General features: G+C 26.1%; 1 protein-coding gene across 2 annotated transcripts; it reads left to right on the top strand.

The window, feature by feature from the left end:
* The first annotated feature begins 14 nt into the window (after positions 1-14).
* Positions 15-23980, top strand: LOC107436812 (E3 ubiquitin-protein ligase RNF115). Of its 2 annotated transcripts, XM_087163993.1 has the most exons (11): positions 213-531; positions 6620-6684; positions 6770-6860; positions 11071-11264; positions 12630-12683; positions 14046-14086; positions 14875-14902; positions 16778-16850; positions 18155-18248; positions 21827-21942; positions 23212-23980. In XM_087163993.1, the coding sequence occupies exons 1-11, from the start codon at positions 418-420 to the stop codon at positions 23446-23448; spliced, it is 1107 nt and encodes a 368-aa protein (XP_087020119.1). In that variant the 5' UTR covers positions 213-417; the 3' UTR covers positions 23449-23980. The 2 variants fall into 2 exon arrangements, with proteins under 2 accessions (XP_087020120.1, XP_087020119.1); XM_087163994.1 differs by lacking the exon at positions 12630-12683 and having other exon boundaries at positions 15-531.
* The last annotated feature ends 186 nt before the right edge of the window (positions 23981-24166 follow it).

The raw sequence follows: 24166 nt of genomic DNA, 5'->3' as shown, positions 1-24166 counted from the left end.
TCTGTTTCTGCACTATTCATGCTACAATCTTAACAGCTCAATTGCTTTTAAATTGTTAAATTTAAAAAAAAAAGAGAATAGTTTTATTCATTATAAAACATATGTTATTATGGATAATCAAAACAAAATTTAGTTATACAATGTTTTATCAGCGAGATCATTATTCTTTTTCGCAATAACATCCCGATTTGAAAGTTAAACTTGACTAAAATGTTTTGAAAATGAAATCCCCATCAAGCGTTATGTTTTAGTAAGTTCTCATTTTAGTTTCAGTTTCTTAAAGTTGTCATTAGCCAACATTAACATTTCTTTATAAAAAATAAAACTGCCGGTGCACGTGTTCCCCATCTGCGTAAAATGTGACACTCCGCATCCACAACCCAATCACCCCCGAGATATGATAATACTGTGGTTCTAATGGAAAATAGTGACGTCCATCAATGTGAAAACATGGCAGAGGCAGCAGTCGAAACTCCGGCTGCTCGGTTTTTCTGTCATAGCTGCTTCTTAGAAGTTAATCCTATTTTGCCAGTAAGTATCAGAAGTCCTTTGTTTTTATATTTCCGAACTTTAAGATTTAAAAAATTTAAATTATAAGCGTTTGTTGATTATTGTTTACATTGTTAAGCCTAGTGATGCTATTAGATTTTTACCAATAATGAGATCAGGTGATATGTAAACAAATCTATTTAAATGTTATCTAATGCTGTTAATGAGGGCTGTATAAAAGGATGTGTCCTATTCCTCGTACCTTCTTTATAAGGTTTTTTTTTTTTATAACGTTAGTTTGTATCGCTTCCGTTGTGTCATCGACTATTCTAGAAATCTTTCATCGATCACCATAAAAGCATATACTCTGTAGCAAATTGATTTCTTTTATCAAATAAGTTATGTGCATTGTTATATTAATTTTTGTTTTATTAACCATCAGTTCGTTCCCTAATTTATAATATGAGCATCTTAGCTTATTTTAAAGTGCTTATAACTTTATTTTTTGTGATATTTTTTAATTATTCAAATGTGTTAAGAATTTTGTAAAAATCTTATTTCTTTCTGTCTGATATCATTAAGTATGCTTCTTAGATATCTTGTGTTGTTATTTTGTGAGATTAATGTCATGAATTACTTAGATGTTGCAGTTGCTTATTTAAATTGAAGACATCATAAGTAGCATTCACATTTAGCATTATGATAATTTATGAGAATCATCTCAATATAATTTTTAAAAGTACTTAATTTTATAATTGGATAGTAATATCCTTTATGATTTTAATAACTATCCTAAATTTTTTTTTGTAATACAACATTTTTTAACACTATTATGTTAAACAGTGTGATTCATTTTTGTTAAAATCTGTTTTATTCATTTTTGTCAAAATAGCAAAATATGTAAGTTTTTAGGTCAACACCAAATTCTTTATTATACTCTTAGTTTAATTTAATGAATGCAAAAAGCTAAGTTTCATCTTAATAAGTAGTTAAAAATGATCCCTAATGTAATTCTATGGTAAACAAACTTTCATGTAGGTATTTTGATATAATTGGGAAATAAACTTTTATAATGCAATTAAATTTCTTCTGATTATGATTGAGTTATTTCGTTTATAATTATCAAATTAGAGAAACAATACACATAAGCTATAATACATATAAACTATGAATATTTTGGTATTTTCTTATGTATTTAAAATATTTGTAGTGGTTTACCACAGTTTTTGCTTTTGATTCTTTGTGATACGTAAAATAATAATAGGACAAAGAAATTATTCGACCATTAGAATAAATAAAGTTTATCTTTTAGAAGAAGAATTCAGTTTTGTGCATCAGTTCATCACTTTAATGCACTGAGATTTCTTAAAACTGGGCAATATTCTAAGAATGTGCGGTGTTATACCTGCTTAATCAAATTTGAAAGTTATTTAATATAATTTTATTCTTTAAATATCAAAGATCATATACCATTCTTTTACTAGTAAATGTCTTTGCCCATCATGTATAAAATGTTAGTAAATTGTTTTTAATGCCAGATCAGATTTTTTAAAAATATTTATTCTGGAATTGACTTAATAGTAAAATTTTTTGTATAGGTACATGCTCTAAAATAGGTGAAAGAAATGTGGCATATAAAGTATTAAATTGAGAAAAATAAATAATAAACGCAAATATGAATTCTAAAATTTTGTAGCCGCACCAAATCGACCCTGTATATTTTTTACCATTTAATTATTAATCTAAATAAGTTCAGAATTATAAGTTAGAATAAAAATTTAATGTTACGGATTACCTTAAACATTTTCATGAATCTGCTTACACATGTCGTAGTTTTTTCTTTTTAAAGTCATTTTATATAAGTTATTTACATTGGTATAAATTGATTTCATAGAATGTTTTACACCAATTGTCGCCTGAGGTAAATTTAGGTTGTCTCAAACAGTTGTCACTTCAACTTTTGTGTAATATTTCAATCATATAAATTTAAATTTTAGATACAACATAAGGGAAACGAAGAGATTAAACTGATTTAAACTACCAAGTGAAATTTAAAATGTTTAATCTAGAAAAAGGAAGATTAACATTTTTAAGTTGATTAGTAAAAGGTAATTCAGGCTAAACTAATGGTCAACATTAGATTTACTAAGTTTATTAACTTTTAAAAATCTAGATTACATAATTTTGACAATCTAAGGGCAGGGGTCTGTCTAGGTTTTTCCGAGAGGTACCTATTTTGTGAAAATTTAGACATAATTTGTGAAAAATTATATTTAAAAATCCAACACAAGAATATGGATTTATCATTTCTTAAGGAATACAAAAATAAAATTTTAAGAAAACATATTTTTTGAAACTACCATTTTTCCTAAAATTAAATTTGTGAAACTACCATTTTTCCTAAAGTAGAATTTGTGAAGGTACCGCTAAACCGAAACTACCATTTTTCCTAAAGTTGAATTTGTGAAGGTACCGCTAAACGGTAGTAAATTTGGTCTGGACAGACCCCTGAAGGTTTGCACACATAGTAAAAAAAACCAGAAAATTTTTTTTTTTTGGTTGGTTCAATTTAGAAATGTAATGATTTGTAAAAAAAGAACGAAAGCCTGTGAAAGGAACTCTAGCCCCGATGGAATGTTATAAAATCCGGAATCTCAATTTTATGGCACTTTAATTTTTAGAGTGTTAAAATTGTATAATTTCAGAATTGTTGTCAGTTGTTTATTTTTAGTTTGGTAACTGACAGGGTTGGGTTTTTGACGTCAAAAAGTGGTTTTTGACATGACAAGGGTATAATACTGGTTTAAACCGTCAAAAACCCGTCAAAAATGTCAAAAACTTAAGTTTGCCAAGAAAATATATAAACTTCAAAACTACCAACAGTTGCCATGCATTATATTGAAATTTAATTATACTATAGGTTATCAGCAGGTTTTAAAATATTTTTTAATTAAAATTAAGGTAAAATAACAGATTTAAAATCTCAGAAATTTATATTCAAATGCATGTGCAGAAAAATTTTGCACAAAAATTGTTTAAATATTTATATTTAAAAAAATTTTTTTTTTCTTTTTGATACTTAAGAAAATTAAAAGTTTATTACTATGCATTTTTGACATATAAGGAACATATAACTAATATTTATAAGGAACTTACAAGTTATGTTGTATAAATACAGTACAGAACCCGTTATCCGGAAATCAGAAAACCGGAAGACCAAAAAACCGGAACGAAATTCGATAAATTTTCCCGCCATTTAAAAAAAATTTTTTTTTTTCCTCATAAGATTTTAGGATTTGTGTTTCTTTTTTGAAAGATGTTCACCTTACCATCATTTTGGAAATAATCATTAGTGTATTACTTCATCGTTTTTTCTTCTTTTTAAGATTATTTCCAAAAAAATTTTTTTTTTTAGTTGGGTTTAACAATAAAAAAACGGCTTTTTGTAGCGATTCAAAAAACCGGAAAAATCAGTTATCCGGAATAGTGATGGTCCCAATCGTTCCGGATAATCGGTTCCCTACTGTACAAACTTGATATAAGATACAAGTGTATAAAAAATTTTTTTTAATGTTATACCGAATATCTTTATTATCCAGTATGTTAATTTGAATTTAAAAGTAGTTATATTTATGAATAATAATAAATATAATTCATATTGTTTATTATATTTATTTATAATTATTACACTTATCATTTTAAAACAATTTTTATCTCTTAATTTTTTTTTCTCCACTTGTATTAAGAATACAAATAATGCATATCTTGAAAGCAAGAAGTAATTATTCAACAGCTGAATATTTAGATATTCAACAAAACTATATCATATTCAGCAAAATGAAATTCACAAGTATTTGGATAAACTAAATTTTCAGCATAGTAAATGAATAGGCTGAATATACTGTAAATCGACACTAACTACTCTGTGTATTTAACAGAAAGCACTTAAATTTGTATTGTCTTATGTTAAAAAGATTATTAAGAAGATTTAAAAGAATATTAAAAAGATTTTTCTTTAAAAGAAGATGTCTAATGTACAAAACTGCTAATGTTTATTTTTAAAAATGTCTAACTTTTAGTATAATCTATACTGTACACTAAATTTGGTTATAAATAAATTTCTTAATAATATCACTGCAGATTCTCAATAACACATGAAAATGAATACATAATATTACAAAAGATGTCAGTTTTCAAAAGTACAAGATTTTGGTTACTATTCAAAATATAAGTGTTTCTTCAAAATTTAAAATTTATTTTTTCTAGAACATATTTAGAAACACTATCCTTTAAAAAATATATAAATTTTATGTATTAATTAAATTTCACATATGAATATAGGTTTTTGACATTTTCAACATTTTTGACAGTGAGGTTTTTGACGTGACGGTTTAAACCATGGTTTAAACTGTCACATGTCAAAAACCTGCCAACCCTGGTAACTGATAAGAGTTGAGAAAATCCTGTATGTACAGTAACTCTGTATTAAAACTGTGCTTTGAACATTGTGATTGATGATTGATATCGTGATTCATGTGCTTTGAACATTGTTTTGTGCATTCTTTTTTCAATAGTGCTTGAATTTCCAAATTAAAATTCTGCTTGTGTCTGTTTTATTTTGGTCTCCTGCCTTTCCAATTCCAAGAAACAAAAATGTTGACAGACTTTTTCTTTAATGAATTTTAAAAAAAATTTGAAAAGAAGAAAATGTGAATAAAATGGCTAATAATCGATAGTAAAATTTATAATTTATATTAAAAAATTATTTATCTTTTTTAAACATAATTCGGATTATCTGTGAATTCACTTATTCGCGCTGCATGGGCCCACACAATTCCGCAGATATTCTGTAGTTTATTCTATGAATGGGGGCTGGCATGCTTGTAAGTATTAAAGTTTTTTCCAATCGAAAAGACCACCTGAGAAGAAACAAGAACAGCATGCATGTATGTATGCATCAGAGTTTTTTTCCACAGTGGAAAAAACAGGTTTCTTCCAACTTTGTTTTAAAAGGAACTATAAATGATTAAAAACAGTTTAAATATTTAATATTGCAATCTAGATTTTTTAAAAAATTGTTTAATTTTAAGCTATTTTGTACCAAGCTATTCGATATATCATCTTTAAATATTTCAATTTAAAAAAAAAGAAAGAGGAATTGGAAGGAAATAAAACAAATATGTATAAGGAATTTCATAAGAGATTAAAATTATTGCAGTCCTTTAATGTTATCTGTAAATGAATATAGCAAAACCTTATTATATAGTTAAAACTGTTAAAATAACAATTAAATATTATAATGCAACTTAAATAACAAACCACATACTAAACTTAGCAGCTACACTATTAGTGCTATAATATATTTGTTTCTTTATACCTATTTATTTTCTTTTCAATACCTACTTATTGCAATTATATTGATCATTTTCTTTTTTTTTCTTCCATTTCATCCAGTTTCTTCTATTTTGTTTAGACTATTCCTTTTTTTTCCGTCAAGTTTATTAAAATTTTCTGGAAGAAATAGGTTTTTTCTTGACAAAATGCTAAGGAACTGTAGAAGAAATCTACCCGTTACACAGCGCATATAACTGGCTAGAGCTATTTTTTAGAGCTATTTTCTACAAGTGTATTTCAGGCATTTAAAATTGGAAATAGTCCTTAAAAAGTTAGTCAGGTGTACTTCCACGCTTTATATTTAAAAAAAAATTTCCACTACACTCAAAGCCAACTATAATAGTAATACTTACTTAGTATGAAATCTGATTTTAATCTTAAATAAAATAACTATAAAAGAAATTAACTGATGAACAGTTAAGAATAATAATTTGAATATAACCTTGTTAATTTATTTAACAAAATATAAATAATTTTAATAAATAAGAAATTTTTTAAAATTATTTATTCTATCTTTTATACAAAAAATATCAAATATGCTAAAAAAAACTTTTAAATCTCTCTGTAATTTAAAGTATTAATTTAGTTAACAGAATAGTTTTTACTCTTTAGAAGTTAATTTCACTCTTCCAAAAGTATTTTCACTCTATGAAGAAAAATCACAGCCATATCTCTGTAACTAACTATTGAAATTGAATCTTTGAATTGCTGTTGATTTCTAAATTATTTGTTATAGGATTTCACATGTCCTCGTTGCCAGACTGGATTTATAGAAGAATTAGCCCAAGCTCCAGATCCTAGGTAAATATAGATTAGTTATTTATCAAATTAATAACAGTTCATATTTTTAAGAGTATTTTGAAGTAAGTGCTATATTTTTTTATAGTGAAGAATCAGATGAAGAAGCCTACTTACCTTTTTCTCAAGATGGTTCAGATACGAATGATGAAGCTGATGCTTTATCACAGGTTGCTGATGTGAGTATCTAAATTTTTTATTTCTATTATGTGTTGTTCTAATAAATTATTTTTCATTATTCAAAATTGCTATTATATAATTTGTTTGTATTTAACGGTTGAATGTTCGTTTTCTTTTTGTAACCAAATTATGGCTATTTGAATTCTATTGCTGCTGCAGACTCAGTTCTCGTATTCTTTCTGTGAGCAGAAGAATCATGCCATTATAAAATCTTAATAGTAGCTCTGAATTTAATGACTATTTGAAATATGAATATATATATATGCAGTTTTACTACTTCATGATTTGTTACTGTTTTCATCAGAGTCAATTTATTTTATTTGTCTAAATTATAAATTTTTGAATCTTAAATTTTTATAATAGTTTTTATTAAACGATTCAGAATTTTTGTAGTGATTATTGTAAAGCAGTATTAGAGTGCCAATATTAATAATACTACTGAACATATACATCTGAAAATTGAAATTAAGTTATAAATTTTTCTCATAGAATGAAAACAGTTAATTATGGTTTAAATAGTTTTCTTTACCTGCAAAGTCTAACCAATTCAAAATATTATAAATAAAATTTCTTCTTTTACTTATTTATTATTTTTGCCAGCAATTTTTTTAAAACCTTCTTATTTAACAATTTATGTGTCTGACTTTAAAAAAATTTCATAAGACCACAAAATTGACTGATGAGGGTTAGTTTTTTAATGATTGTTTTAGTTTAAACTGTAGAATAAAAGTTATGATTTATACTTATTGTATATTGGTGTAATAAAGTTCAAAAACCTTTTATCTCAGTGATGTGAGGTTTTAGTAGTTGCAAGAAATATGTTGAGCCTTGTATAATTAAAAATAAAATAAGACTAGTTTAACTTGAATAAAAAATTCTAGGAATTGTTTATCATTTACTATAATAATTTATATATTTTGAATTAAAATGTCACAAATACATTAAGATTTTAAAAAGAATCCTTGTACAGTAAAATGTCAATCAATTGTTTTTACACTGGTTAATTGTTCCTAATGGTAGATGTTAAAAAAAATAAAAAAAAGTTCTGTATGTGCAAATTATCTCTTGAAAATAAAAGCAGCAGTCTTAAATTTACAATAAATATGCATAGAAAATTTAGTGGGGTAAAAATTCGGCATATAAGAATACTTGTTTAAAATATTGGGAGATTTTGATCTGTACAACTTTATTTTCTAAAGCAAACAATAAATTTGTAATATTTCCAAAGTTATTTCTATTCTGTTTTTATAAAGAATTTCTTCAAATGAATGTATTGTAATTGTCTTGGTCAACTTTATTAGCTTCATCCTTCATATCTTAAGATTTATTAATTAATTTATTTTTTGCCTTATCACAACAATAAATTGGGTGGAATATTTTTGAGAGAGAAACAATGCAATAAAATTTTCTCATAAAACATGAATCTTAATATAGTCATTTCCTTCATTGGTAAAGTTAGTGCCTTCCCTAACTAAATCAAGTAATAAAACCTAACTAACTAACGAATGAATCTGGCATGAACCCTGCTTAATAATGTAACATTTTAAGTTAATGTTTTAAAAAATCATATATCACACTGTTACATGATATACTGTTGTTGCCAATTCTTAGTGATTTAGCACCAACTGGGTTGGGGTTTTGGATGTCCTATATTCGGATAGGGCACACGGGATTTACTGTCTTAAAGTGTCCAAAACCTTGAACATTAGTAAAAGGTGAAAATTCCCTATGTCGAACCTTTGTAAACATAATTGCATATATCAATAAATATTTGATACTTTTTTATATAATTTGCTTTAACTTATTAAAGAAAAATATTATAATATGATATAATATCGAAAAAGATTTGCAACTCTTGAAGCTGAGCAATGAAAGGGAATACCTTATCTTTTAAATATGAATAAATATGCTTTTAATACTGATAAATTATGTTTTCTCATAAGAATAAATAATGCAATATTAAAAACTAGGAGGCTTCGTCCCCGGCTCGCTATCGCTCGCCAACTCCCGGAACTGCTTTCGCAGTTCCTTTTGTTCAATATTCGCTTTGCTCTCTCATTGGATACGTTCTTAACGTCTAGCTTTTGTATACTTTTTTTAATACTGAAGTTGCGAAAACTTTTCACTGTAGAAAATTCTAAACCTGTACATTTCAATATTAATTTGAAATTGCAAACAGTTCACATATTTTGCTTAATCACACTATTCTAAATTTCAGTTGTTGAGAAAAGTAACTGTTGTAAGTTTTGTTTTAAAGTCTCCCACCAGAGGGCTAAAGCCATGTCTTGTAAAACAATATGAAATAGTAGTCTGCCACTGAACGCCGGATGTAAAGCATCGGCTTCAATGAAGATAATTTTGTATTTTTAATTCTAATAATAATAATATTCTAATAATAATTCTAATATCTAATAATTCTAATATTTCCTAATAATATGGAATTTGTAAAATAAATGTATATATTTTTGATTGTTGATGAAGCCCATCATTTTGTGTTTTCATCAGTGTTCAGAAGCAGAACAACTATAAGTTTTTTATTTTATCACAAAAATATAAAATGTATAAAAAACAAAGAAACTGAGCATAGTCATAGAAAAAGTTAAAATTATAATATAGTATTTGTCAGTTAAAATAAAAGTTTTTGTTTAAGTCATTGTTAACAATTCAAATTTCCCTGAGGCAATATATATATATATATATATATATATATATATATATATATATATATATATATATATATATATATAAAGGATCATAGTAATTATATATGTAAAAATTTGGGTAGTATTGTTAAGTTGAAACTCAATAATATTTTTAGTTTTGATGCAATACAATTCAATTTTTCACAAAAACGATTGTTTCCATTATTAAATTCAGTGTCAACAATTCAAATTTTTCTCATGCAACTCTTAACCTCTGAATATTATTTTTTTTATGTACACATTTCTAAATGTCAGTATTTAACCACAAATCAACTTAAAGTCCTCAAATTTAGCATGAAGTTGTAAAATGTAATGAAAGAGGGTCATAGCAATAATGTAAGTAGAAGTAAAGTTAGTACAGTAAAATTAAAACAATATTTTTAATCAATGAGCCAAGTTCCTCAAGAAGCAGTTGTAGAAGTAGCTGGATAGAAGTTTTTTTATTTAAAACTTTTTATAGAATTTCTTTAAAAACATAATAGTTAATCTGGGCATTTGGCGATACAACACTTATAGAATTGAAGGATTTGTTACGTTAAGCGCTCAGGTATCATAATTTTGATCTAGTTGCGCTTCTATGTCATTTTGATTTATGTTGCTAAGTTAACTTTCAAAAAATTCTATGGCTGGCAACAGCATTTATATTTTTTAAGTTGTTTATTTTTATTTCTTTTACAATTCGTTCTTTTTTTAGTGAAATATTTTTTAACCTAACAGAATTATTTGCCGACTGTTCTCTGTATATATGAAGAAAATAAAGTAAATATTTAAGTGTTGTGAAAAGAATCTTATTTAGTTGTACAAAATGAAAACTGCCACCAGCGGAAAAGAAATACAGCCAAAATTTGGGAGCCACGCAAGAGAATTATATATAATAGATAAACATAGACTTTTTTTTTAATAAACAAGAACTGTCTTCATTTTGTTTCTTGTTCAAAAATTAACCTTTTATTTTTAAAAAATTTTTTTTTGAAATTTTGACATATTTTGAATAAAGGGTTTTGGACAGGACGGTTTAAACCGGGAATCAATTCATTCTGTCTTAAACTTTGACAACCCTGATCACCAACTACATCAAATTCATGATTGTTTGATCCCTGGAAATATCAAGCAAAAAATATTGCAAGTATATGAATGGGAGAAGCAAGATTGATCATGCACTTGGTACATGTAGGGATGACCCTGCTCCTAGATTAAAAGATAGTACGTTACAAATGTTCGCTAATGAGTCATGAGACAGAAGTTTGGTCAGATCTGTCTTCTTCGGGCACCTTTGACCATACCAGTGGTAGACAAAGACAGGAAAAAAAAGCAAATTATATCTGTGTCTGTTTTAATATACAGAATACACATGAATGCTAAATATACTTATAATTTATGTACTGAAAGAAGCTGATAGAATAGTCAAATCTCTCAGTATCACTGGTGGTTCTTTTGGCAAGTTTGTCGGCAACAATAACACACATAATATACTGGTGTACTGAAACAATTTTTTTTTGTTGTTCAGTTATGGAATATGCTAAATTACATGCGAAGACCTGAAGATTCCAGTCATTTTCCTGGTGGGAGTCAAACTCAAGAAACAGGAAGGGAAGGAAGATATAATGCATCCCGCCCAGGACCTTCTAGACGACCCAGATTCAGTAGGAACCCTAATCGTAGGCAACAAGATTATGATAATGCCAGAACCAGAACAGAAGGGTGAGGATGTTTCTATTTTATTATTATCATTGTTATAAATATATATATTCTGTCTATGTACAGAACTCCCCTGACAATTCGCCTTTAGCTGTGGCAGTGATTATGGTTACAAGATTTAACTATTTTATGTAGGGTTTTTGCTTGGCTCAGCAAAAGAAAAAGAATCAGGGAGAAAGTATCTCCCCTTTTTGAAAAGTGTTTTATTTTCTGTTTACATAGTAGAAGACAGCCGTAGACTTGGCAAGAGGAGTTCTTTCTATAGACAAACTATATGTTATACAAGGTTTGATCATGTTAAATTCATATTTATTTTAAATGGTTTGTTGAAATTCTTCACATAATATGTGGTATTATTTGTAATTTTTAATTACATGACATTGATATTTTTGTAACATTTTCTAAATTGATTCTAAAAAGTTAATTTGTAGTTGATAGGCAGGATCCATTCTCTTCTTTTTAAAAAAAATGGGAATTTAGTTTTAAGCCTGTATTTTCAAATTCTGTTTATTTTTCTAAGACACATGAAATAAATCACCGATTGTATCTATGATTATTGAAATTTGGAAATGATACTAAATCAATAAAATGTTAATATTTTATTGTAATTTATAACAATATAATATAAATATATGTTAAATATTTAATTAAATTTAATATTTTATTAACAGTTCTTTTCCTTGTTCGGAGATATATTTTAAATTAAAATTACTTCATAATTTGATATTCCAACTTGGGTTTCCTCTTAGTTGCATTTTCTTTTCCTTTTTCATTTATCCCTATTACAGTTGAATCAACAGAAACTTTTTTCTAAACAAATAATTGTGTGATCTCTATTTTATTTAGTAAGTATAATGTAGGTACTGAATGATTTTTTTTAATATTATTATTATTCCTCTTATATATTTTTTATATCATTATATATTTGATTTTTATTGTTATTTATGTTAAATTAATTGATTTAGCCTTATCAGAGAATATATCTTGAGTGATTGTATTCTGGGTTTTCATATCCTATAAGATCTTCGCAATCAGGCTAATGTGTCAATGTAACTGCAATTAATTTAGGGGATGGGTTATTTTTAAGTATATTTGTTTGTGGGGAATATTATATGCATTGAAAGATATATATATATCAATAACAATTGTTTAAAAAAAATTATATAATTTGTTTAGCATTTTTTTAAAATAAAATATATCAATATTAAAACCTCACTCAATAGTATTCCTATGAATAAATAAGATTGTAAATTGCCAAAAATGTGTTTGTCGATGCTTTTAAAAAAAACAAAAACGAAAAACCGGATGGTTTTAACCAATCTGGAATGATTTTTAGTCGTGAATAACTTAAACGTGTCTGCTTACTAGGAGACAAGCTTCTACATCTCGTGGATATGTTAATGGTAGAAACAGAGCAGAAGGGTAAGTCTCTGTTTTTAGAATATTATTATTTTTTCTAATCACTGCAATTTAATTTTATACACATTTTAATTTAAAATTCAATTGAATAATTTCACAAGAAAAGACCACTTATATTTTATTTATCGTAATCAAGAAAAAGATATGTAAATTATTACTTATATCATGCAGATTTCCGTCGAGAGAAGAAAAATAGGTAGAGAAATGTTCAAAAGTATATCATAAAAAAGAAGTAAAAGATTTTTAACTAATGTTTTGTTTTTATTATTAATATCTCTTAATTAGTTATATTTTGGTGGACAAGGACAATTCAAATAATTAAACACATTTTTGGTGGTTTTGCATCCCATTATCCTTTATCAGGTGTAATAAAAGAATTTGTTAATTTTTTTCTTCGAATCAAATGTGATATTTTAGAAATGTTTTATAGTGAAAAAAAATGTTTTTATTTTAAGTAAAATATTGTATGTTTATTTTTTAAATAGTGCAAAAGCACGCTGATTTATTTTACATGTGAGTGTGACAGACTATAAGTATTATTTAAACAAGAGATATTTTATATTAGATATATTTTCTTTAAACTATATTTAAATTTTGTTTTATGAAGAGTGTTGAGGTTTATTCTGTTCTTTCACTAAAAGTTTCAAATAAATATTAGTCTTTTCCATATTATAATTATTTTTAAAAATGTTTTAAGGTACAATGGCTTTTAGATCAAGCTATCAGCTCCAGAAGTGAAATTGTATATATTGTATTGCTTTTAATTTAAAATACAATGACAAGTTGGTGATCAATATAGAGTTGTATTATAAAAGTGGAATTGTATTTTGAATTTTTCCAATTGTGTTCGTCATTGTTACTTGATTTCTCTTTGGAGCTGTGTAAAAAAAAAAACTTTCTTTAGAGTGTGATGTTTTTGAAGCTTGTTTCAAGCTTTATTTTCATTGGTCGTTTGATTATTTGAATAATATTAAATTAATTATCTGGAATCTAGTGAATTATTTGTGTACAAGTTTAAAGGATTAATTAGAGGACTCATCATGAATTTTTTTCTTTTGTAATTAAAATCCTTTTGATATGTTGATTAGAGAATACAGAACTTGTAGGGAAATAAAAAATTTATGACTGTAAAAACTGTTTTAAATTATCTCTGGCATTTCTTATTTTAGCTGAAATTTATTTCTCCATATTTACCACCAGCATTTCTGAACACTCTTTAAAGAATCACATGCTTTATGTTAAAATAAAGATGTCTAAAATTAAGTCAGCCTCTTTTTCAAAACTTGCAATTTCAAATGGTTTATTTTTGTAGTTTTAAATTACTGTTCAATTAAGAATAATATTAATTTCCACTTTTTTTTCCAGGTTTTTACATCATTTAGTCACTACATTGTCAGAAAATACAGGTATGTTCTTTCATTAAAAACTATTTTGATTTTAATACTCTTAAAATAGTAATTTTCTAATAATCTATTGAATATAGCGCATTCTTTTAAACAAAGCATGTTATTTTGTCACTGTTAATATTATCTACATTATTAAATATATTTTGGATAGAAACTTATAGTAAATTAATGTAGTTTTCTACCTAATGTTGTCCTCCCCCCCCCTCTCCATTTAACAACAGCTACCCTGTTAATAAAAAGTATTAAAAATTTAATTTTAATTAGAAGATAACTATAAACCATGTTTGTCTTTTAAATTGTTATCTAGATCATGTGTTCCTTGTTTCTCCTAAAATAAAAATTTAAAACTTAATGCTTCATATTATTACAGCAACCGAAAGTATCAGTAAGTGTATCTTGTATCAAATTGCATTATGTCTCATGTGTATCAATTTGCTGGAAAAGTTAAATGTTTGGTTTCATATGGTTTAAGTCGAAACTTAAAATTACAAATACAATTTGTTTAGCAAGTTTTATAACAATTGTCTAAATTTAAATAAATTTCATATTGTACCAAAAATAGAAATGTTTCAAAAAATAAGTTTATTGTACCAAAAGATAAGTCTTATTAATATTCTATTGTACATTTCATAAGTAGTAAAAAATATTGTGGAGTTTATAAGACGGGATTTCCTTTTAAAGCATTCTTATTTTGTGATTCCAACTTTTAATTGCTTTTTATTTCTGATTTAAAAATTCAATTTATTTTTTTTTCCTTTAAAAAACCTTATATTATTTTCAATTTTCAGGTTTAGTTCCAAATGCAAGTTTTCCTGTGTAAGTTCTTTTTTTCTTTGTACTTGTCTAAATGTATATTAAAAAATAGGTCTACAAAATCAATGTATAATCGCTAAATATTGTAATTTTTGCAAATTCGTAAAAATATTTTTGAACTGTCGATATTTTACTGCAAAGATAATGGATTTCATTTTTTTAGAAACAAAAATTAGCTGATCAAAGTTTAGCTCTTTTCAAAAATAAATGTTTGGGAATTAAAAAAGAAACTTAGCTATCACAGAAATTAGTTAAAATGTTGGTTATTTAATTGTTGATTATTTTTGGCTTGACAAACAAAATTTAGGTGCTACAACAAATGCTAAAATGTCATCTTTTACAGTTGTCAAAGTAAGTTCATTTTACCAAATTTGGGAGACCTTGCTTGGCATGGTAATAATAAGTTAGAAATGGCAACTATAATGTTTGTTTTCATCTTAGCAAATTTTTGGTAGTGCTTTTAGTTAGCAAACACAAAACTTTGTTTCAGCTTAAATTATTGAGTTTCACTGCATCCCAGTGGCAGAATCACAGTGACATTGTCGCAGAAAGTTACCAAATTCTTGCAGAAAGATTTTTCTTTTAAGGGAAGTAAAAGACGTTGGTTTCGTAAATCATAAGTATTTCGGATTGTATTTTTGACAGTTATTGATGTTGATTTTTGAGTAGTTTTTAAAATCCGATATTCTTAATATGATGTTTATTACAAAAACCGACTCTCGAAACATAACACGCATTTGAGTAACCCCCTTATTAAAGAGTCCGATTCATGTGATTTCATCGTCTATTTTTTTTTTTACTGCGATTAAAAAATGTGAAAAAGAAAGTAATTCGCTTTTTTTCTCCTACAAAGAATATCGCCCATAGTATTAGAATTTAATACAAATTTAAATGCAATTTATTTTATCAAAGTAGGTTTTTTTATTTGTAAGAGCTAAGCTTTAATTGTACTTTAAATTTAATATATATATATATATTTGTTATTATTAAAAGTATCTTGCAGAAAAGATATTAGTGCTAGAGAGATTTGTCGCAGGAAGCCCGAAGAAATTCTGCCACAGGGCACTGCATTTGGATATCTCATGCAAAAATCTTCAGTGATTTAAGAATATGATTTTTGAGCAAAATGACAGTCCAGCATCTTATTGGTAAAAATAACATATTGCCACCTTAACCAGTACTTCATAACGGAAATTTTTGAGCTTGAGATCGCTGATACCACCCACCAGTATCATAGAAAATTGAAATTCAATAGGCTATTAGTCTTTGGCCCTTAAGACCCGGGACTTCCATGTCCAATTTTACTAAAAGCAGGTCCCTTTTCAAAATATAAATTCTAAACTGCTTTATCCATCTATTAATATTCATATTAATCTATTGATTAACAAAACAAGGAGTTGCAAATAAAAAAAAGTTATATTATTGTCAAAACTTATCAAGTGTCTGCATCAAGAAAAAACAATGATTTAATTTAATACTGATAATAATTCTCTCCTTCAGCTATTAATAAAGAAGAATTTTTTTTTTTATGTATTTGAAGTTTGGTTCTAAGTTTACTTACATAAATCTGCTTGTGGTCTATGTTTTTTCCATGCTGAAGAGTTACGTGTCTCAGAAGACGCATTGTTACTTATTTTTCATATTTCATCTAGGGATTTTTCAATATTTGATGCATTATAACATGTAAGCAGAATCGCTGTTCTGTTAAACTTAATATCCACAACTTCAAACTCACCTTTTAAGAATTAATACTTTTTTTTAATAACCTCTCTTCTAATCAGATGATGTTATAATAATTAAATGTATTGGTCTTGCGTGTGTGTCTTTTTTTTTTTTTTAAATAAAGTATAAATTGTGTATTTTAATTTTACTTTTTAGTTTCCTAAATCTTCACAGCAACCCTGGTGATTATGCATGGGGAAGAGGAGGCTGGAATGCAATTATTACTCAAGTAAGTTATGTTTTTCTTAACTGGTGACAACAGTAGGGTGGCTACAGTACAGGGATAATTTTATCAGTCTGGAAAATTCTGGAAATAAACTATAATACCTAAATAATCAAGAAAATAATTATTTGTTTGGTCTTAAAATAAAAAGGAGCTTTACATTTTTTAAAAAAAAAAAAATTGTGTTTGAATTCTAATGGTATGTATAAAGGTTTTCTAATCTAATATATTTTGAGTTGAAAAGTTAGGCATAACTGCAGAATATTTTTAAAAAAATATGCCACAAGTACAAAAATCAATGAAATCAATTTGGAAATAAAAGGATGGGTATATTTCTCTTTTTAGCTATTGTTTTTCAAAGTAGAATAGAAAATAAGCTGCTGATATGATATAATGTTTACAAAAAGAAATCTTAACCTGTATATGAAGGAAAAAAAAAAGCCTTCATTGCAGTTGGCAGGTGCCAAAAAGTTTTTCAAAATTGGGTGATACTTTTATTCAGCCAAAAAGTCTATTTTTCTTTAGACTTTAGAACAAATATTTTAATTAGTAGATTTAGTATTTATGCAAATAGGAGAGACTTATCTAAATTTTGAACTCTTGTTTCTCCTATTTAATTAAAGCTTTTTGATTAAAAGTCAATCTCTTAGTGAAGTAGAATAGAGATCATTTTCTTGTAGTTGTGGACTTTTGCCTGAGCTCACAAATCCCCCATTATATTAAAAAAGAAGTTAACAATGTCACCACTATTTCAGGAAACTTTCACTGCTTTTTTTCTCTTACATATTGCAAAATCTACTGGTAATTTTGTACATTTTTAGAAACAGTTTTTAAGTAACATTTTGTTGTGAAAATGTTATGTGTGTTATGTTTTTTAATAATTTCAACTACAATCTAAGCCTTTTTGCTAACTTTCTATTGTTCTATGATAATTTAAACATATTTCAAGTATATTCTTTCAATTTATTTTTTGTTGCACATCCTTTTCTCAAACTTTTTTTCTGATTTCTTGTCAGAATGTATTATTACACGAGCCTCTAAATATTTAAATGATACCAAAAATTAAAAAATGAAATTAAAAAATAAATAAAAATTTAAAATAATGATGTCAAAGAATTTTTAAGTGATATTCTAGTGAGAAAATTGTGTTATTACTATCTTCTGTTTAAATTTAACTTGGAAACATTAGGAAAAGAAGTCATATCTGAAATTTTTTTCCTTCTCAAGAATTATACCCCTTATTTGTTTCCTTAATATCTGAGATGTAAAAACTTTTTGAATGCTTATATATGTTGTTTATTTGTTCACAGCTAATTAATCAACTTGATGGCACTGGTCCTCCTCCTTTGCCCAAAGAAAAAATAGATGAAATTCCTATTGTGGGTATAAGCCAAGAACAAGTTGGTATGTTACATTTAAGTATATAGCAATTACTATTTAACCTGGTATATAAAATGCGTTTTTTTTTTTTTTTTTTTTTTTTTTAAATGTCTGTTAGCATATTATTCAATACTCACTAGCACTTTTACATACCATACAAGTGTGTTTAATTATACTGTCATGATAATTAATAAATATTTATTTCGAATGGTTAAATTGATATTTCAGGTTAATATATTCCAATACCTTTTCTTATATAAATGCCTTTAACATAGAATCTAACTCCATTGGAAAATTTAAAATCCAGTAGACGTTTACCAGAATCTTTCTAGTTACCTTCTATTGTTTTGTATTCGGTTAATCTTTATGTAGCATGTTTTGTAATTTTTATGAGAGTTGTTTCACTTTTGCAAAAGTGAGAAACATGTGAACAATAAAGGATAACCAATGCTAAAATCCGAACAATTCTAAATTTTAAAAAAATTTTAAATATGTTATTTTAAGTTCTTTGACTAAAGAGAATAAATTTACCTCAGTTTGACTGTCTCAAACTTAAAGTAAAGCTTTAATTTTAAGCTGTAAATATTATCTTGCTGTATATTTACAGATTATCTGTATAGGTTATTTTATATGTTGAATGTATAGGTTATTTTATATCTTAAATGTATGGGTTATTTTAGGCTTGTAAAAAAAAGTTTTTAATTTGGCCAGATTTTTACATTTAAATCAAAATTTATTTGGAGTGTTTTGGCGTTGAGAAGATGCCTAAAACTCATAAAAAAATTAAACTCGTATGTGGTGAAAAATTTTTTTTAATCTGTTCTTTCTACCTAGACAATGCATGGATTGTATTTTGTGATTAAATTTCTTGCAAACATAAATTTTATTTGTAGTTCATTATATCATATATATAAAAAGTTGTTCCATTTTGCATGATGAGCTCTCCTTTTATATATATATATTTATTTACATTTTATTAGGTTTTAGCTGTTTTTAAGTTCATATAATTATCATAATCATCATATAATTATCATATGTTGAAAATATATATATTCTTTATTTTTCCCGCATTGAAGTTTAGTGTTTTGTATTTAAATTCATGTTAGCAGGGTTGCAATGGGTAACTATATGCAACTATTTTTGACCTGAGGCAACTATGGCAACTTTTTTGCGTTAAAAGGCTAAAAAAGCAAATATTTCCAGGAAAAGGAGACTTTTCTGTCTGTTTTATAGCATAAATTGTGTTGACAACCTGTGGCCGTTTGTGAACACAATAAATTTGTTTGTCTTAAGAAATAAAAAATTGTGAAAATTTAGAATTGAAAATTTACAATTGCATTGTTAAGTCTATTTGGTTTCTCGATCGCCTTTTCAACTGTTATTGTTATGAAATTCTGTATGATTCTAAAAAAAAAACAATTTTTTAATGCTATATTACGTTACATGAATTTCGAATTTGTGTAATCACTTTTCATTACATGTCTATATATATTTGCTGAATCAATTATTGATAAAAGGGAGAGAAAAAATTTTAAAAAGTATGTTTTTTTTTTAATGAAAGAGTATTTTTTTGACTGAATTCTAGTAATTAAAAGTATTTATCATATTTGATACAAACTTGACTAAATGGATCGTGGTATATGAAAATTAAGTCATTTAAAAAATTTTTGTCATATTATTGAAATTTTTCTTTTCTTATTTAGGCAACTTTTCATAGTTTTCATGCTTTAGGCTACTAAAAGCAACTTTTTTGTACATTTTTTTCTGTGGCAACCCTGTGTTGGCTACATTCCTTCACCATCAGTGCTTTTGGTATGCCTAAACTCTTCATTTTCAATTTTTATTATGTCTGCATTTCGTGAAACTTTCTGTACATGCAAAGTGGTGTGTGCCCAAGTAAATAAATGTTCAGAATTGGAATTGTATTTGTCCAATTGATAAGAAAAGGATAGAGATCAATCAACATCAAAGGACTTTTAAAATCAGTTTGATTTGAATAATGATAATGTTGCAATTAATTTTAAAAAATTTAGGTACTTTTCAATTACTAGCTAAACCCAAGAGAATTCAATTTTTTATTATAATTTTTTTTTTATTTCAACTTTTATATCTTTAAATGGGGGGAAAAATCGGAGATATTTAAAAAAATTTAGCTATTATGCGCTCTGTTATTGATAAAAAGTTTTTAACTATCTCAATTTACTTGATTATCCCTTTTTTTCTGACAGAAAAAAAACATAAGATCATTGTGGTTTAATATTTTGTATATCATATATGCTTTCTTAAAAAAAATAATGCAGTTTCCATGATATCCCAAATTCATACTCAAAGATATCCTTTAAAAAAAATGCTTTAACTACTCTAAAAAGTTGTTTAATATATATATATATATATATATATATATATCTTTAACTCATTGAAACTTTATAATATATATTTAACACATTAAAAATATATATCTTTAACACACTTAAATTACATACATGATTATTTAACTAATGTGAAAAAATAAACCCTTAACATTGTTTTGTGATTTTAAACTAATTTAATAAATATTTTTATATGTAGATTTTTATTCTTCACTAATAATCAGATTTAAAAATAAATATCATTTTCATGTTGATGGCAGCTGTTGCATATGTAGGTAGGATAAAAAAAAACATAACACGAAGTCTAATGAAAGACAGAATATTAAATTTTTAATTATTTATTAACTTAGTGTGGTTTTATGTATTTCATTCTTGTAAATTGTAGTTAAAAATAATTCCTTTTGTATTTTATAAGTTTTTTTCAAGTTGTTCCATATAATTAATAAATTATTTTCAATTTATTTTGCCTGAATATTTTTTTCTTGCTTTTTTTTCCCCTTTAATTTCTTCAAACTTAGTTATCTCACATATAGTATTTCAATTGATGAAATAAAAGCACCAGTTGCTTATTATTTGGTGAATGAATTATTTGAAATAAAAATAGTTAATCGGATAGCACATTTTTTTGTTCTTCATTTGATTATTTTTATTTATTTTATTCTTAAATATATTAATTTAATTTTTTAGAATAAATTATTTTTTTACCTACAAAAAATATTTATCATTTGGATTGGATCTGCAAATTAATTTACAATTCATTAAGCTTCTTTGTCCCTAAAAATTGTTCAATACATTTATATGTTCTAAAAAGTATCCTTTTTTCATTAAAAAAAAATAATTAAATAAAATCAAGATTTTTAGGTTTAAATTTTAAGTCACTCAACTACACCTTTTTTTTCCCTAAAAAAGAAATTAATCTATTTTTTTAGACAATTTTATGTTCTTGAAAGTGAACAAAAATGTACAAATGATTTACTTTATTTATTAAATTTTAAAAAAAATTATTAATAACATCAACAACAAAAAATCTTTCGGCCTAGTGATTTTTAATGATAATAATTATCTTGGAGGTTGACAATATTAAAGGTGGCAATATGTTTTAAAATTGATTCAATCCTTGATTAAGTTGTGAAAAGCCTTTTGACCCTGCTTTAGTAAAACAAACACAGGAGTACATAATGATCAAATATTTTTATTTTTCAAGTTTTATTTATTAATTGGTTTGTATTCTAGATAAAAACCTTCAATGTACAGTTTGCATGGAAGATTTCAAATTAGATGAACCAGTTAGAAGGTTATCCTGTGATCATCATTTCCACAATGAATGTATAATTCCTTGGTTAGAATTGGTAAGTGTACTTACAGTAATGAAAAGCTGTGTACTTTTATTTCTGTCAATCGGTGCACTTTATTTTTTGTTATTGAACCACCATTATTTGTTTCTTGGGTACTGATAATCAGAAATTTTTTTTTAAATGGATTTATTTGATTTTAAATTGTTTAATTTTATCAAAATCAAAAAAGACAATTATTAATTTTGACAGCACAGCTTATCTTTTTTAAAGTATCATTCAGTAAAACTTTATATCTTTTAAGTATTCTTTGTTGCATAAGAGTTAAAAAAATATATTAATTTTCATTCTTTAAGGAGAAAAAAACATTGGTTTGTAGCTTTCTAAATAATTAAAACAATTCCGAGATTTTAGATTTAAAAAAAAAATTGTGAACAACTTCTTGTGAGAGCTCCATCATATTCGAAATAAAAATTCAAAAGTCTAATGCACTTTAGATCCTTCCTTTTTAATTTACTTTTTCTATTTTGTTCATTTTATATTTGCATCAGGTTTGGTTTTTAACATAATAATTGTAAAGTTACATAGCAATGATTTTAATTTATGTTGTGAAAAATAATCTGAGCTTAAGAAAGTTATAAAGTTTTGAACAAAGCTGATACATTTATTTTAAATTTTTAAGTTCAATAAGCGCCATGATGACTCAGCAGTTAAGGCACTGATCGATGTTAAAGATTTAACATATTTAAAATATAATATTACTTAGTTACAACATAAGTACATATTCAAAATATTTCTTAGACTTGGAGGTTGGGCAGCTCCACAGAGCAGGGCACATCGACCAGAGGTCTATTGTACCCAAACCCTAAATCATGATTAGCATGAAAGCCCTGTAGCTGAAATAAAATTCAACAAACACTTTGCAGGAACATCCTGCAGTTCCCAGGTTTTAATGCAATGCTGCCACAAATGCTCAAATCTTTGAGCAGAATAGACCTCACAATCACAAAGTATATGTCGTGATGTCTCTTCTTCAAGATGACAACCTCAACAAAGAGAATTTAAAATATTTCTTAGAAAAGTTTTTTTTTTTTTTGTCAAAAATCTAATAAAACTAGCTTTTGATAAAAAGCCAAAATAAATTCATCTTTTTGTTAAAAAAAAAAAAAAAATTTCCTTTTTTCTTCTAATTTAGGACACTAGTACTAGGACTAGTACTAATGGAATGTTAAAAGTGATATTTTATTATTTACATTTATTTTTGTTAACTTGTTTTTATTAGATTTCAATGTTTTGTGTAAAATTAACTGTTGTTCAAATTTACAGCATGGTACATGTCCTATTTGTCGAAAACTGCTTAATGATGGCTCCAGTCAAGATAATGCCTTTCAGTCTACAAGTCAAACCTCGCAAAATGGTCCTGATGTGATATCTCTGCCCGGACCTAGTGCGTCACAGCAAGCCAGTAGTAATTCACTTTCAGACTCGGATATTTCAAGAAGAAGTTTCAACTTTAATCCTCTAGATTCTTCAATTTATGATTTTAATGAAGAATTTGATTAGCTGTAACATAAGACTTATAAATTTTTTTTCCTTGTACATATGAGGTAGATAATTTCACTATAGACAGTTGAAGATTGCATTGCCTTTATTTTACTTTTAAAAAGAGACTTATCTTTTCTCCTCCTGTATCTACAGAACTGCAAAAAAAAAAATTTTGAACCCCAGAAAAAAATTCCGACTCATAAGTGGAAACCAAGCTAAGGTCAGTGTAAATCTATGCATTCGCTCAATCATGTGGTCAATCCTGCTCTGTTGTTGAGGACGTTTTTTATTTAAATTTGTTCTGAAGTGTTTAAGTGTAGAAGTAAACAAGTTATTTTGCCAAAACTGAATTTTTTTTTCTGTGTTTCTTTGTATTTTTAATAATGAATTGATTTCCTTTTTAATCTTTGCATGCTTCAAAGATAAGTTGAAGCAATAGCATGTTACAAATTATAAAACAAATCATGCAATATTTGTGATGAGCTAATTTATTTGAATGATGTATCAAATGATTGAATCAATGTAAAAAAAGAATAAAAGACGCTACTTATTTTTCTCCACTCTTTAATCTTAGTTATGAATTGCAGCAGCTATCCATTGCTTCATTGCTTTGCAGAGTACTAAATTGTCTCTTGATTTTTGTCACATTTAAAAAAATAAAAAATACTGTATATCCCGGTATATAAGTTGACCCCTTATTTTTTATTCAAATTTCTGATTTGTCTGGTGTATAAGT

The sequence above is a fragment of the Parasteatoda tepidariorum genome, chromosome 5 (genome assembly GCF_982258835.1).
Source record: "Parasteatoda tepidariorum strain Cologne lab strain chromosome 5, Ptep-v5.0, whole genome shotgun sequence".
NCBI lineage: Eukaryota > Metazoa > Arthropoda > Arachnida > Araneae > Theridiidae > Parasteatoda > Parasteatoda tepidariorum.
This window is presented reverse-complemented; position numbering and strand designations above follow the sequence as displayed.

Coding starts and splice junctions, on each gene's coding strand:
- LOC107436812 (XM_087163993.1), top strand. CDS start 418: ATGGAAAATAGTGACGTCCATCAATGTGAAAACATGGCAGAGGCAGCA. Junction 532..6,619: donor AAGTTAATCCTATTTTGCCA/GTAAGTATCAGA, acceptor TATTTGTTATAG/GATTTCACATGTCCTCGTTG. Junction 12,684..14,045: donor GGTAGAAACAGAGCAGAAGG/GTAAGTCTCTGT, acceptor TTTTTTTTCCAG/GTTTTTACATCATTTAGTCA.